We start from the raw sequence: 17,117 nt of genomic DNA, 5'->3' as shown, positions 1-17,117 counted from the left end.
TCTACATCAACATGTGTCCCCTCTTCTCCATGTCTCTTCTACATCAACATGTGTCCCCTCTTCTTCATGTCTCTTCTACATCAACATGTGTCCCCTCTTCTCCATGTCTCTTCTACATCAACATGTGTCCCCTCTTCTCCATGTCTCTTCTACATCAACATGTGTCCCCTCTTCTCAATGTCTCTTCTACATCAACATGTGTCCCCTCTTCTTCATGTCTCTTCTACATCAACATGTGTCCCCTCTTCTTCATGTCTCTTCTACATCAACATGTGTCCCCTCTGCTTCATGTCTCTTCTACATCAACATGTGTCCCCTCTTCTTCATGTCTCTTCTACATCAACATGTGTCCCCTCTTCTTCATGTCTCTTCTACATCAACATGTGTCCCCTCTTCTTCATGTCTCTTCTACATCACCATGTGTCCCCTCTTCTTCATGTCTCTTCTACATCAACATGTGTCCCCTCTTCTTCATGTCTCTTCTACATCAACATGTGTCCCCTCTTCTTCATGTCTCTTTTACATCAACATGTGTCCCCTCTGTGTAAAGAGACTCTGAAAGTCTCAGTAACAAAGACCCCCTCTCTTTTTGTCCTGATCCATTTCTATAAAAACCTGTCTGAAAATGAGCTGATCAGATTTTGGCCACTTTATGATGTCATAACGATGTTTTGGTTTGTGTAACCATTAGCCAATCACCAACCAAGGTAACCCCCCCCCCCCCCTTATCACCTGAATCTCCTCCTAGAGCACCATTGAGTTCTTTTTAACCAAATGTCTCTCAGAGGGGCGTGGGGAGGGGCTCCTTATTTTCATCCAAAGTAACAGACAGAGAATCAGCAATTTTGAAACAGAGGGGATTATGGGTAATGCTGCAATGATCTGGTTGGTGTTTCAGCCAATCAGAGACAGGCTCTGTATATATCTGAGACCTGGGATATATTGATGAAAAACAGTATGATAGGGAACCTTTAAAATATTCTGGTTTATATATAAAAGTTTATATTGATTTAGGCAAAAGTTCAGCGAGGTTCAACGATATGCAACTTTTGAGATAGATTTTTCTTTGAATTTAGTCAAAACAAGCCTCTAATGAAGTCAACAAGTCTGGTTCTAAGAGAGGAAATGATCTCTCTGAGGATCAGGTGAGGTTTACCTGCTCGTCGCTCCGGTGATAGTCGTTCTCCTCCTCTGGTTTCTCCTCTCCCGGCTCCTTATGGACCGCGTCCTCTGTTTTTGTGTCGCCTGTGCAGAAAACCAAAGAGAGGAAGAGCGTTCAGCCGCCATGTTGTAAAACATCCAATCCAACTTTATCTATACAGCACATTTAAAAACAAAAGAGTCGACATCAATAAATATATAAAAATAAATACATTTCGACAAAACCGATAGGACAAAAATAAACTAATGTAAAAGCATGAGACAATAAAACCATACTTTAGCCACAGACTGAAAAAATCCTCACACATGATCAGGGTGCAGGAACCCTGAAGTCAAATGAAAGACCTTAAGACCTCATCTCCACTTGGAGTTCTAACCGGTTACCTTGGCGACACACTTTACCTCACATTGACTATATACAGTATTGATTGTCCTTCCTCCTTATCTTCCAACCATTTGGACGCTAACTTGCATTTCCCCATAACGATGTTTAACAACCGGCGTAAACGGACCTTTGCGCTATCGAGCAGTGAGCGTGCGATGTCCTGTTCAGATGACGTCAAACCCAACGGGATGCCATAAATAAACTCCACAGAATCACACTGCACACCTACGCAATGATTACATTCAGGCAGACTGTAGAATACAACCTCTTTGGACAATTGATATACTTTTTGAAAACAAGCTACAAAATGTAATAGCTTGGAAAATGTCGTTTAATACTTTTTAATAGCCTTCATTTTTGCTAAATTGATTTATCAACTTTGAATACTTGAAGACCCCGCAGACACCCTGATGATGTAAAAAACATTTTAAAACACAACAAAATAGAAAACACAGACTGATACGTCTTATACGTGGTCTGCAAAAGCACGGGAGAACAAGTCGAGATTGAAAGAGCTACTATTTAAATCATTAATATATATCCACCTTCTCAATCAGGCACAGCAACACATCTCAACATCCACACAAGCATGTCTTTAATTTTTAGTTCGTGGACTCGTCTTTGTCTGCGGTCAGATCCATGATGGAGGAGCGACGGATGTTTCTCTAATTCACGTGAACACTGTTGAGCTTAATTTACGTCCGCAGTGCCGTTGATAACTTGTTAGAAACAGACATGTTTGTATCCGTGGTTTTTTAACAGCCTGTGTTCTTTGGAGCATTCAAACATTTCCTGCAGAGATCCATTTATAAAGTAATTACGTGTCCGAGGGTGTCAAAGCGTTCTTTATACGACTTATCCGCTGTCTGGGCACGACTCAAATACAACTTCTAACCAGGAAGACAGCTGCTCGTTCTCCGTACTGATTAACTGAATCAAGGTATCACAAGCTCTACCTTCAGGGTTCATACGCTTTTCACCAATGATTTTCAATGACCGAAAAAATTACTCTTTTTTTTTAGCGGTACAACTGAAAATGGTTTATTTGAACATGGAACAGGAAAATAAGGTCTGAAACATGTTGAGCCTATCTAAAACAAATCAAATAGGCTTACCAGCTTCTACACACTAAAGCAACTAACATCTCTCACCAGCAAAACACCTCATCAGTTAAAAGCCATTTTGGTTTCATTTCTATTCATTGTCATTATAGTGTTACTATTTCGGCGATTAGCTAAAATATTAATTATATTTGATGCAACTTTAGTTACATTTCCAAAACTTTGGGGAAAAATATTGTTTTCCAGGGCCTTGAATTAGCATTTTGAATTTCCATGACTTTTCCAGGTTTTTAATGACCGTAAGAACCCTGTTCCTTGATTAAGTTCTCTTGTTTACATGCTGTGCCTCTTTTCCAAGAAAATGTTCTTTCCTGGACCAAAATGTGAGGACAGAGCAGCAGAAGAAAGAGATCCCTCACACTCTGAAGCGTTACTGAGGTAAATATGTTCAGAGTGATGCATGAAAGGTAAGGTTTAATAAAACATCAGATACGTGTTTTGGGTTGAGCTGAACGAGCCTGTTTGAAGCAGAGCACCTCCAGTGGACTATATTAGGAGTTTATGTGAAAACCAAGAGGTAGAAAGTGTTCGATGCCAGAGAAGGATATGATACAAATGTAAAGAAAGTATGTATACATTTGATAAGTTTGTTTGGAAGTCTGAATAGGACTGTATGGTCTTATTAGACTCATATTTCTTTGGTCTATTAGAAATCGTTCATGCTGAATGACTTAATGAGCACAGCTTTGGTAAACACAAGATTTAAAGGAAGGCCTTATGGAAAGTATCCAATCATTTTACTTTCATTTGAGTCATAAAATTGAGAATATCAACGTTCTTTCCCTGATAAATGTACTTTAATCTCACTCCTGCCTCCTTTACTTTCCTCCTTGTTCCACCTTCAAGAGCCCTAATATGCCAATTTACAAAAAAGCACTATCGCGCCTTAAAAAGATGGTTTTATCTGAGCAACACTCCGAACCCAATGCACAAAACACGTATAATGACCTGTGTTAGCAGACACCCGATGTAATACAGTATCCTCATCCTTTCTGTTTCACGACTACATCTGACCCTTTATCCATTCATTGTTTTGGTATGTCATTGTAACCAAAAGCACTCGAGTCAAATGAAGTATTTAAGTTTCTCCTGCTGTCTCACTTCCTATCATACCTGGATTCTTGTGTGCACTTAAAGATACAAGTACACCTCAAAGCTGTGTGAAGTAGCTGCTGCAAACGTGTCCAGGACAGGTGTAGTTATAGAGATATTAGTATGGATTTCCTTGTTGGCTGTAATATCAGGGCAGTATTGATTCTTTCAGATATGAAACGCAGTTATCACAGAAACTATTGTGGAACTGTGACACCATTACTGCACGGATAGGTATTGCTTTTCTGTAACCTTTTCTAAAAACAAAGAAATTGGCTCCATTTCTCCTGGACTCAGAGGCTGTAATAACAGAGAGAGAGAGAGTGTGTGTGTGTGTGTGTGTGTGTGTGTGTGTGTGTGTGTGTGTGTGTGTGTGTGTGTGTGTGTGTGTGTGTGTGTGTGTGTGTGTGTGTGTGTGTGTGTGTGTGTGTGTGTGTGTGTGTGTGTGTGTGTGTGTGTGTGTGTAAATGAGATTGTGTTCACCCCCTCTGCGACCATTTTCCATTGTGGCTAAGTGTCACCGCTCCACTGAGTATTAGAGGAGCGGCCTGGGCTCGTTGTGATGTCTCCAGAGTCCCCCCCTGAACTGATTGCTTATCAACAGATCTCGCTCTTATTGTCCTGTCTCACCTTCAAGCAACCCCGGAGTGTCTCTGCCAGTCTAAACAGAGATGAAGAACCTGTGTGTGTTTGAAGAAACTGTATGATTGCTCGAGTCTGGGGGATTTTAAAAAAACAGAGCGTTATGTCTCTTTCAAGGTTTCTGGCTCATTTGGGATGTATCAAATCACAACGGCGTATACAACGAGGATACGGAGCGAGGCGGCGCTGGGTTGAGACGGAGTGTGTGGGAGGTTATATTGTCATTAGAGAGGAAAGTGCACTCCGCTGTCTCATCAAAGCACCGTGTCCTTTCGCTTTCTTACGTTAAGTGCTCAAGAAAGCAGACAATCTAGAGAAATGAGTCTGGTGGAGAGCGGGACTTTGTTTTGAAGCTGTGAGGTGTTGTTGGGGAGAAAGACCTGGTGTGTTTGCACTTAAAAGTCAGATGAATCCCGTAACCAGTTTTTACAAGCATTTATTACAGTGATTCTGATTTGACTTTGAAAACCTCCTGATCGATGAGCATCGGAATGATACGCTAGATTTTCTAGTTTTTCTAGTGTTACAATTTCAATGTAATAATCAATACCTAAGACTAGGGTCCTTCCATTTTTCTACAATCTAGAGAAATGAGTCTGGTGGAGGGCGGGACTTTGTTTTGAAGCTGTGAGGTGTTGTTGGGGAGAAAGACCTGGTGTGTTTGCACTTAAAAGTCAAATGAATGGAGTTTCATTGTCAAAATAAGATTAGATGTACAGTGTTACAGCTGCTAACCCTAACCCTAGTTTTAGATAAGATAATATGTACTTTATTGATCCCAAATTGCAGCAGCATCAAAAACAAATCATTGCACATAAGTAGAAACTAAAAGAGTAGAAATAAACAATTCTAAAATGTAAACATCTCAAAATAGAAAAAAAAACTGTTTTAAAAAGTACAAAATATACAAGTAGGCCGTGAAGATATATCTATACACATCTGACAAATAAAACACTAACACAATATAAAGCAGGATATTATTAACATTAAGTTAATCTAACAATCTTATGTGTGTGGATGTTTAACAGTGTGCGTCAAACACACATATTATTTGATGTGAATGAAGTACTTTAAGGTTTTGTAAAGTTTGTTATATTTGTTCGTCTATTTTTTTTTTATATGTATATCAATTCTTTACAAATTAGTTAGTAGACAAGTTAACTTTATTATTTTGATTATTAAAAGGTAGGCTAGGTAAGAATGGAGAACGCAGCTCGAGTGCGCTCGAATTTGAAAATACGCAGACGAAAAAAATCTGACTTCCTGACAGAGCCCCTCCTCCAACACACATATGACCAATGAGGGCACGAGATAAGTTTGTGCACAGATGGAAGGCTGACAGGCAGGTAGGCCATCCAGTTACTTTAGCCGGGCCGGGTCAGATGATTGGTCGTGCTTTTTACAGCGCCACGGCTTCCACAGATGATATGTTTTTATGGATTTTTTGTCAAAGCATTTCATATATTCATTGCTATCGGGATGTTAAGAGCATTCCATGGAATATAACAAAAAGTGTTTCTGAAATAAATTACCTACCCCACCTTTAAGTGTGTGACGAGTTAGGAGTTGCAGAGGACTGAATTTTTTTTTTTGACATTCAAGTTTGACAACAGCTTTGAGAATTCACAGCACTCTTATCTCCACAGCGGGAAAAATGTCAAAAGGTCTGGTGTTAAAACGCTTTAAATGTACAAAAGACTCACTTGGAAACCTCCTGATTGATGAGCTTTAGATTGATAAGCAACCACGCTTGATTTTCTAGTTTTAATTTTAAAAATAAAATGTATCTATCAATACCTAAGACTAGAGACGTCATATTTGTTTGTATTTGATCAAACTGAATGTAAACGATACAATACCCGTATATATTTCTGTTTGTCCAAATGATCCTTTAAACGTGTTTGTGTTTGATAATGTTTGTGTGTCTGTATCTAAACCTGACCCAAAGCGCCGAGGCACATGAAGCCAGAGAGCACTTCCACTTCCATTTGAGCCTTAATTACCAAAATCAGAGAGGGGGATTAAGTGAGCGATTAGTTCCGGCCTCTGGGCGAACATTCACACAAAGTAGCTGGAAGTGAGTCGCAACCGAAAAGCTGTCGAGCACAACAAGGAAGCCGGGGCCTTGTTGTGATTGGCTGAAGTGTCTCCATCTCTACTGCCTAATGGGGTCTGCTGCTACTCGTGGCTGTGCTTCTAATGTTACCATTAATATGTGGGGGCTTCAGTGTTTATATAACACAGTGAGAGGAACTGGAAGATCCCGCTGAAGAAATGATATACACGGTTTCCCAAAATTGGAGCCATTGTGTGCTTGTATATTTACTCTGTTTTGGTAAAAAGATGTAAGAAATAGGCAGTTTTTCGCAAATGAACACGTGATTTTTACAGACTGCGACATCCAGTTTCACAATGACCTAAAGTCTTATATTATGCTTGAAGAACTGGTATTTTATCTTAAACTTGGGAATATAAAATGGACTCTTGGTGGTTTTGTTGATCGATCTTACAGGAAGTGGTGTTTCCTTCCTGCTAATGGCTCAAATTGACTCAGAACGAAAAGCCAATATGTTGTTTGTGGTACATTTTGAAGACATGTCTTGACTCGGGTTAATGGTCTGTGTATGACTCAAACCAACAATGAGATTGGGTTAGTCAGCACACTTCAGAGCATTGAGCTATTCAAAGTAAAAGTGCTCCTTCAAGACATTTCCAGCAATCAACATACGTCTATATCCATGAAGCCCTATAAATAAATGAAAAACCTCGATGTAAATGTCTCCCGGTAACCCTTTCCATTAAAGAATAAACCCACTTTAATGTGCCCACACTCAAATAGAATGAGAAATGTAGAAAAACAAACACATGTATGGCGAGTACACATGACTGTGCTTTATAAAAGGTTATTAAGTTTATCTCAGTCAAGTTCTAAAAGTGTTCATCTTCACCCTTTAGTGAACGCTTGTAGGACCACTTTATTGTTCGTTTGATCACATCAGTCAAATGTACTTCCATTATTATTTGGAGGACTTCAACACAGAACTCATATCCCATAATTAAACTCAATACTGTGGGCAAGAGCAATTTGGGGTGAAGTGTCTCGCCCAGGGACACAACGACATCATCGACACCTACGCACAACCCACTGCGCCACACGCTTCCTCATGTTGCTTATTAACTACCTTAAGGTCATATTGCACCTCTGTCAGCAGATATTGGATTCAGGATTCATTTAAACTATTTACATATTCAGACAGAGAACATCTTTGAGCTGAAGGAGGAAGTGTTGGGTCGTACCGTTGCGTTGATCTAGATGCGTCTTCATGTGGCAATGATCTCCTTTAATGTCTCCCGGCACCTCCATCCCCAACTTCTGATAAAAGTCCCGCTGCTTCTTTATCTCCGCTGCAGGAGACAAGGGAGGAAGAGAGGAACAATTAGAGAGGACAGAGACTATCTGTCAAGGTCACTGTCGTCTTTAAAAACTCAATAGTGTGTGTAGTTATGTGTGTGTGCAATGAAAACAGCTTCAATAAGTCTTCTAAGTGCAGCAATGACAGCAGTGTAAATATTGCATACAAATGTTGTTCTGTCAAAGTGAGGCCAAACCAATTAACAAACACAAACAGGAAGTGATAAAAGAAATCAGTAGTGACAGTAGAAGTGGAGTTTTAAGGCTTTTAGTTGTATTGTTTGTGTGTTCAAAAGTTAAAAAGGACAATAAACACAACTCACCCTCTTGAAGTCCCGGTACCAATTTGTAGACAATGTCTTGCATTGTTCTGTCATGGCTGAAAAGAACAAGACATTGGTAAGTAACCGTATCATTTGAAACACATAAACATATGATTTAAAATAGTTTACCAAAAGCCTTAGTTTATTTGCAGATATACAAATCTAAAATGAGTGTAAGAAAAATATAAAAATGTGTTCAGGAGGTTTGACACCAATACAAATAAAAACACATTATGCATAACTCTCTTTTGAGTGTACTGTAGACTCGATGGCACCGTCTGCTGTACAGCTTTACTCAACAATAACCATAGAGGCAATTATTGAGAAGTGTCCAGTGGTTTAGTCAAATAAAAGTCAATGCCAGCTGCTCTCAGGGGCCATGGTGTTAAATATTCTCCCTGTAAAGCTGTGCAGGTGACACACAGAGTGGACTCGGGGCTGCCGTCACCATGCTGTTGCGTTTTGACAACCAGATAATGGACACGACATGTGGAGTGTGTTCTGATTTTATGAAGGAAAAACTCTTGAAATACAAGTGGCACGCTTGACAGGTACACAGCAGAACACAGCAGAACACTGACCCCTGCTGCATATGTTTGGAGGTTTAACACTTAATGAGAGAGTGCAAATGTTACTCAGATTAAAGAAACTTCTGTTAAACGTATAATCAATTTGAAAGGGCTGTTGGACGGACTAACACCATTCTTTAAAAACAATATTAACCGAGGGGATTTTATTTTAGTGGTGATGGAGGTCTAATTGCTTCCCATTGGTTTTTCCTTTTATATGCCAACTGCCTGTAGCTGTTCATGTGTCATATAGACCTGCCCCCCATGTCAAATTGTTGAGTCAGTCTAAGCTACGCTCTGCCTATTCTATGCTTTTATTGTCTGTCCGTAGCCTTTATGGGCCTTTTATCCATTTTGTTATAATGTTATGTTTGTTATGAAGCACTTTGGCAAACCCTCCGTTTTTAAAATGTGCTATAGAAATAAAGTGGATTGGATATATGTAAATATGAATGCTGTCAAAATTATCGTGTTAACGGCAGTAATCTTTTTTAAAATTAATTTGCCTTAAAATATTTAACGCATTTAACGCATGTGCAGAATGGCCCGCCCCATACATCCCACCAGTGGCAGCACTGGGATAGGCTACAGCCATACCAATAAATGCCTTAGCCCCACCATGAACAATGATGTTAAAGTAAGCAAAACAAAGTCTGCCAACTCGTGCGGAGTAAATTGCACAGACAGCAGTTAGTAAGATTGATGTCAGTAGCCACTTGTCTGGAAATGCCGAAGACTAGAAACGGTTTTCAAAACTTTTGTCACCTAGTGATCGTCTTCTCAATAGAAAATCTTTGATAATGTCTTCTGGCCAATCAGAATCAAGATAACGGCGTGGTGTTGTTGCAGGAAGTCCTGACGGAGAATACTTTTGCTGTAGTACATCTCTATATACATTGGTACAACTATAAGACCCCACGGTTTGATGATTGATAGGTGTGTGGGCTGTCTTTCATTTTGACACACAGAACAATGTTATAATAAACTCATACTGTATGTTAAATGGATATATCCGCCTTCTTTCTTTTATCTTTCCATTCCCACAACAATATACATACAGAAATGGCATATTTTGGACATAGTTTGAATGGTGATTAATCTGATTAATTAATGTTTAAGCTGTGATTAATCTGATTAAAAATGTTAATCGTTTGACAGCCCTAGTATGTATGTATGTATGTATGTATGTATGTATGTATGTATGTATGTATGTATGTATGTATGTATGTATGTATGTATGTATGCATGCATGCATATATATATATATATATATATCTAATATATATAAAATACTATGTAATCTTTCTGTTTGGTCCTTTGTGTAACTGTGTTTAATTGGCTTGTATGTTGCCTTCTGATGTTTCTAACAATAACATTTGATTTTAGATTAGATTACTATATTGTCATTACAAAATGCAAGCACAGTGTAACGAAATGAAGGAGGGTCTAACCAGACAGTCAGTTATACAAACAAGTATCAGAAGTATATACAAAATAAATGATAAAAAAATAAAGGTAAATAGATGGGAAATGTATAAATAAGAATAAATACACAGATAATAATAAATACAGTGAATACAGCAGTGTATATAAAACGGTAATGTAGAAGGATAATTGCCCTTCAGCACAGCACACGATAACTGGGCAGGATGGGTCAGTTAGATTTTCTCCAGGTTAAATAAAGGATTAACAAAATGCGTGTAAAGGTAAAAGTATTTTTATAAAGTACCTAAAAAGCGAGGGGGGTCAAAGTGGCTGCTTCAACACGAGTCTATAAAAACAGTTCCCATTTTAGATTTTAAGACATTCACTTTTTTTCGTACGACCAACAAAACAAGACCTCACCTTGGACTCTGAGGAACTGATTAATACAAAAAATGATGTTGGTTTATTCAATATTTGAAATATTCCTAATTAGTTAGTTGAAGCCCTAGAGTTGAATAAAAGGGTGTGAAGAACCTTTGAAGGTATAAAAAACTATTTGTATTATGGATTTATTTTTCTAAATTACTGATCATTTACCTGTGACTTTAACTTGTATTCTTTATTAACAAATAGTCATCAGCTGTATTCACTTGGTTTCTTCCCAGAGCGAAAGAATGCCAGGCTGCTCTTTGCAGGATTTAGAGTCAAGCTAATTATTGAAATGAAGGAAAGCTGCACTTGACAGAACAAGCGTCTGGATTATCTGAGCTGCTCTCTGAGAGTTTCATCTCAAACATTAACTCTGATCAGTCCTCTGATGAGCAGATGGGTTTTATCGGGAGTTTCGCCTTGAAATCACTTCTGATGTTTCCCATCGACTCTGATTTCCTGAAAACACCGAGGCAAAAAACCCAACAGCTGTTCCAAGAGCTCAAATTAGGCATTTCCTGCAGACAGCGAGGTGTGCACGGTAATGTCTAAAAGTGTTGGTGTACTTTAAGTTTGTGTTGGGTATTTAATAGAAACTAATGCATGAGCGCTGAGAGGAGGCAGGAATAACAACATCCTGAAGAGAGGAGGATTAAATCTGCCAAAGGTAATTAATAAAAAACCAAAAAAGATAAATGTACTTATTTATTTAAACCTGAAGATAATTTAACATCAAAGCATTTAATATTCAAAGTCTTTTATTTGATTAAATGAAGGACTGAATCTGTGTGTGGAAATAAGACAATTACTTATATTTATTACTTTTTTTATTTATTTTTTAAACACATTTTATTTATTCATTTCTTATTGATTTTATTTAAATGTATTTATTTTTATTTAATTAATTAATTGTATTTATTTTATTTATTTATTTATTTATTTATTTATTCATTTTATTCATTTTATTCATTTTATTCATTTTATTCATTTTATTTATTTTATTCATTTTATTCATTTTATTTATTTTATTTATTTTATTTATTTTATTGTATTTATTGTATTTCCTTTATTTTATTTGTATATACTTAACTTCTAGTTCATCCTAGTTGGGCTTATTGAGATCTACCTCAGTTTTAAAAAACGTTACTGAGCTCAGTTTACTTGACCTTGTCCTTTAGTAATGCCACGTATTATTAGTTTACTCTACACTATTTGTTTCCACATTAAGAGGAAACTCCCCTGCTTGTACACATCAAAGTGTGTTTACATGGGAGTGTTCCTGCATTTGTGAAATGAATATCGCATAAATCCTTCGGTGAGGGAGCCGAGTGAAATCTGATAAACTGCCTCAAGTGATTTCAACTCCTCCAATGGGACAAAAGCAACACGTGTAAACATGAATACTGATTATATAAGTCTGATTTCTGTGGACTAGAAACATACATGCCCCATGAGGAGTGAGAAATTCAAAGTAAAGATGATATTTATTCCTGGTCAGTAATAATCAAATTAATTCATAAAATCTCCACCCTCGACCGCAGATGAAACAACAAATATGTTAAAAGCTAGTTTCATGTATTTATTATTAATTGCACCCTTTCCTGTTTTTATTTCCAGTTTATCTAAGAAACAGAATTGGTAATGGGATTAGGTTATGAATGTAATCGTGTGTTGCATTATTTATTAACTGACCCTTATGTTGATAATCTATGCTTTTAAAAACACACACGCCCCCCCACCGAGCAGAGCGACTACAGACGGGGTTCACTTCCTGCAGGAGAGTGGAAATAAAAAGTGAGAGGCCGACTCTCTGCTCCTCTGTTTACCAGCAGAGGATCCCCAGAGACACACTGATGGAGCTCTGACAAACACCAGAGTGTGTGTGTGTGTGTGTGTGTGTGTGTGTGTGTGTGTGTGTGTGTGTGTGTGTGTGTGTGTGTGTGTGTGTGTGTGTGTGTGTGGAAAGAAACCTCTAGAGTAGGAGAGCACTGTGGGTAGAGAAGGAGAATGGAAGGGCATTTCCAGACAGCAACTGACTGTACCTGTGTGTGTATGTGTATGTGTATGTGTATGTGTATGTGTGTGTGTGTGTGTGTGTGTGTGTGTGTGTGTGTTCACTCACCCGATGTACTGCAGTGGATGGCTCTGATGAATAACAATCCTACACGTGGGGCACGTGTTGTTTTCCTCCAGATACTTCACTAGGCAGCTTCTGCAGACTATAGACACACACAAAAAGACACACACACACAAACGTTATTTGCCGATTTGGACTCAAATCACAAATATAGTCAAGACAAAAACTATTGATGATTTAAAGCATGACAAACACATTATCAGCATTTCATGATCTCATGTCAGTTTACTGCCAGCTGCAAATTGAGCACATTTTAATATCGTTAGCTCATAGTAATTGTGCAGTTTTTTAAGTATCGAAGATTTATTTCATATTGATGGTTGGATCAGCTGATAAGGAACCAGAAATGTCAGTACTGAAATGTCCAACATTAAGGTAATGTGTCTTCATTACCCTGTTTGTCCACCAGAGGGCATTGAAGGGACTATTTTGTACTGTAAATCAAGCTAATGTTAAGGCTCCATTATAGTAAAGGTGTCTATGTTAAAAGCAAGTCTCAGAAGATAATTTATCATTTATTTTGAATTTACAATTATCTGTAATAGCTTTTAAAGTGGAGTATTTGTTGAAATGTGCTTGTAGTTTTGGTGGTTTGAAAGTGTATTCTTAATCTATGATAATATATGATGTTGCTGTCATGATCTTGTTTCACAGCTGTTACAACCTCAGGACTTTTAATGAATAGTATAATATACAAAAATGGTGCATGAACTTAAATATATTATCTCTCACCAATGAATCATTCATATTCATAATACAGGACATGTTTAGAGATCAAAAATAATGTGTCTTTGTGTGAATCTCTTTGTTTAAAGTATGTGATGTTGGAGCGTCTTCTTCAAAGTGATGAAGAATCAAAGCTACTCTGATTTTTCCGCAGAAGAAGAACAGCTCTCATTTGCAGTGGAAGAGCTCCCTCTGGTGGACAGACGCAGAATTACACTGTCTGGGTTCTCATTACACGTCTACTAAAAGTTGTTCTTGATCCTTGTGTTGTGTTGTGTTCTCCCGTGAACCGTTTCAAGTTTAAATGATATAATAACTACGCTCTAGTTTTTTTTTTTATCGGTACAAGGCTTCATGATATCCTCCACAACAGCTATATACACACTACAAAACTGATTTTGACAATTTTTGCCAAGTCTGAAGGTCTCTAAAAAAAGTGTATAATTTGGTGTTCTGGTCTGGAGAGACCCAGCAGAATTGTTGTGGGTGACTCTGGGTCAAATTTGGCCCAATCAAGATTCATCTTAGACTTTAGACTTTAGACACCCCTCCCCCTCCCCCGCCCCCTTCATCAACTGTAACAATAATTTTTCCCAACATGCACCTGGTCTCCCCTCCCTCTGCCCCCCACGGGAACTCCACCTTTCTCAAAGAATATGTACACTAACACTTGAACCTGAACACACACATGCACGTTTGCACAATGTGGTGTAATGTGTTTTGGGGCCTAAGAACAATAACAGGATTGTACGGTTATGAATGCATAATAAGTTAGTTATGATGTGGTTAAAACAATATTGGATGATAGTCTTTTTTATGTGTGTTTTGGACTGGGATAAATCATGGGTCAAAATTGACCCGCGAACACCATGAACGGTGACAGCTTTCAAACACAACACAAGGGTTAAATACAACTGCAAGCTTTTGTTAGCTTATAGGTCTAAAGTACAGTATTGCTGCAAATATTACCAGGGATACTAGTGGAGTAAAATAAAGAAGGATAAAATGTAAATACTCGAAATTATATGCAAGTAAATGTGCTTCACTATATTCTACCACTGGGTTTTCCTCACTTTAAATGAACAAAAAGGTTTATCTTCAGTGTGTTTCAGAAGAACCACAGAGGGATTGATTGGTCAACAGTCCAGTTTGATCACATGACTCTCACTGTACCGGGAATAAATGTGTTAAATTCGATAAAACAGCTCCAATATCAGCAGGGGTGAGAATGCCTTTAATCTCAAAATCCATACTCAACTCTGATTATTAGTCCGGATTATTTTTCTCACTGCGTAACCTCTAAATATTAACCGGCTGAGAGGTCATGTGAGCATTAAAGGGCGCCTGAGGCCGAGTTAACTCAGTCACCCTTTCCGTTTCTTATAAATCGGAAAACTCAGGGTCAGACTTCAGCTGCTGCTGCTGCTCGAGGATATTCAGCTCAACCTCACCATGACATACTGAAGCGTGTTTCTCAAGGACAATTAAAAGTGCGGGAGAGTTGCCTATTCCCACTTTTATATGAGGGCTAATAAATGTGCAGATTAGCTGCTGCTGATGTAGGTGTGTGTGTGTGTGTGTGTGTGTGTGTGTGTTGTCTTCAAGTTTAAAGCTGTGGGTATTAATATTAAAGGGGCTCTATTCTGCTACTTTTCAGGTTCACATTTATATTTTGTGGCTCTACTGTGACATGTTTGCATGCTTTAATGTTCAAAAAGTTGCCTTTGCAGACCATTAACATGCACTTAAACCAATATAACACACTACAAGAAAGGGAAACCCCAAAAGCATAATAGAGCCTCTTTAAAATGACCTTCATCTAACCCATATAGAAGGTTGTGTATTATGAGTGAGATGGTCAAATGTCATATAGATATTTCCCTAAGTCAAAATGCAGCTTCAGATAAAGCTGCCTGTCTCCCAGAGAGATGTTTTTTCTCTCCGGGATTCTTCCCTTTGGAGAGAAATCCCAAAGGCAACACCTTCAGAGCCAAGAACAACAAACACAGCCCATGTGTCGAATAAACAAGAGCTATAAAAGAGGAACAGATGACATGAGAAAGAGAAACAGGAAGAAATCTGACAGGTGGGAAGCAGAAGTGAAGCAAACATCAGAGAGGCAGACAGGAAGTGTGTGTGTGTGTGTGTGTGTGTGTGTGTGTGTGTGTGTGTGTGTGTGTGTGTGTGTGTGTGGACCTACAGGTGTGTAAGCACTCGGTGACGGTGGTGGCGTCGATCAGGTATCCATCACACAGACGACATGTGATGTGGGCGTTGATGTGACACAGCTTTATTTTCCTCGTCAGCATGTCGGGGTTCTGGGGAAGACGGAGAAGACATTTATAATATTATTAAAGCTCAAATTGAAGTGAAGATGAACTCACGCAAGCTGAATAAAAGACATCGAAGATTGACTCCTTATTGTTGTTATTTAAGGTCATCTTTACGAGAGTATTTACTAATGAAACTGATGCCAACATTTCACAAACACTTGTGTGCTTTGAAGTAACAATTATAGTTACTTTTGACTTACTTTTATTATTTAACCATTTATCTAATTGCTCTTACTATTTCAACCCTTTATCCATCACCTTTGACCACATTTCAAAACCTGTGTTCCCTTTAAGTTATCTGATTATTTAACCATTCATCTAATAGCTTTTAGTTATTCCAACCATGTATTTGTTTCTTAGCTTATTATTTTTAATATTAGCCATTTCAACCATTTCTCCGTTGTGCACGTTTCAATCTCTGCTTGCTTGCATCACACGCTCTTACACGTGTTCAAGCACTGCATTACCTTTGATTTAGTTTTTGTATTATATAATATTCTATTTATATCACCATAACTTTAAAGACCCAACTCTATCTCCGTCTGTGTGGCAGTAATGATTATTAATAAGGCAGGTAACAGTACATCTGTATTGCTCATATCTACGTTCACACATCACAGTGAAGACCAAGGGTATCTAAGAAAAGCTTCAATACTCTGGGTTTAGTTCAACATGTGTCTGCAGAGTCTCATCAGATATCAGACAGGCAGCGACAGTAGGGATGCACGATATATCCTGTCGTGACGATAATCTCATTATGCGAGATATTCACATCGCAGGACGTGCGATTTCTTTTTTTAGGACGTATGATATTAAGTTTATTAACTCAAACATGTCATGTTACAATCATTTTGCTGCTTGCTACAAAAGGAAAACTCGTGCGGCTCTCATGTCAGGGGTACTTGAGTGAGTGACAGGCTCGGCATGCACAGCAAACCACCAATCACAACCATTCTTGATCAGATCACAGCAGGATAACCGAGCTAGCTCAGCTTGTTGCTCTGATAACTTAAGATCCAGAAGTCCGTGACTAAAATCCTTCATCCGTTTAAATATCGTTAAAAATTTTTAAAAAAAAATCTATAGCATTAAAGTTCAAGAAAGCAAAAAGTATTTTCTTCAATTCCTGTATTTTTTCATATCGCAGGGGGAGAAAATATCACAAATTTCGTGCGGCCCTTAGCGACAGGGAGCTCAGCTGCTGATTCACGCTTTAAAAAGTTGTGAATGAAAATGATTGTGAAAACAGAGATTTGCTCTGCTGAGGTGTGTTGAGAAACTGAATGACTAACTGGTTTCACGATCCACTGTCAGCTCAGAAACATCCATCAACAGCAGATTTAGTTTCCTTATTTCTGCTCC

General features: G+C 38.2%; 1 protein-coding gene across 4 annotated transcripts in view; it reads right to left on the bottom strand.

Moving 5' to 3' along the window:
- Positions 1–17,117, bottom strand: part of pcgf3 (polycomb group ring finger 3) — an 88,043-nt gene that overhangs the window by 15,079 nt on the left and 55,847 nt on the right. For all 4 annotated transcript variants that reach the window (XM_079671489.1, XM_079671486.1, XM_079671487.1 and 1 more), the window contains exons 3-7: positions 15,623–15,740; positions 12,682–12,778; positions 8,137–8,192; positions 7,699–7,806; positions 1,157–1,245 (exon numbers count right to left, since the gene is read on the bottom strand). In XM_079671489.1, the coding sequence (XP_079527615.1) occupies positions 1,157–1,245; positions 7,699–7,806; positions 8,137–8,192; positions 12,682–12,778; positions 15,623–15,740 (468 nt within the window). The remainder of the gene's footprint in view (positions 1–1,156; positions 1,246–7,698; positions 7,807–8,136; positions 8,193–12,681; positions 12,779–15,622; positions 15,741–17,117) is intronic.

Source organism: Notothenia rossii (genome assembly GCF_949606895.1).
Source record: "Notothenia rossii genome assembly, chromosome: 3".
Classification (NCBI taxonomy): domain Eukaryota; kingdom Metazoa; phylum Chordata; class Actinopteri; order Perciformes; family Nototheniidae; genus Notothenia; species Notothenia rossii.
Note: the sequence above shows the minus strand (reverse complement) of the source record. Positions and strands in the feature narration are given on the sequence as shown.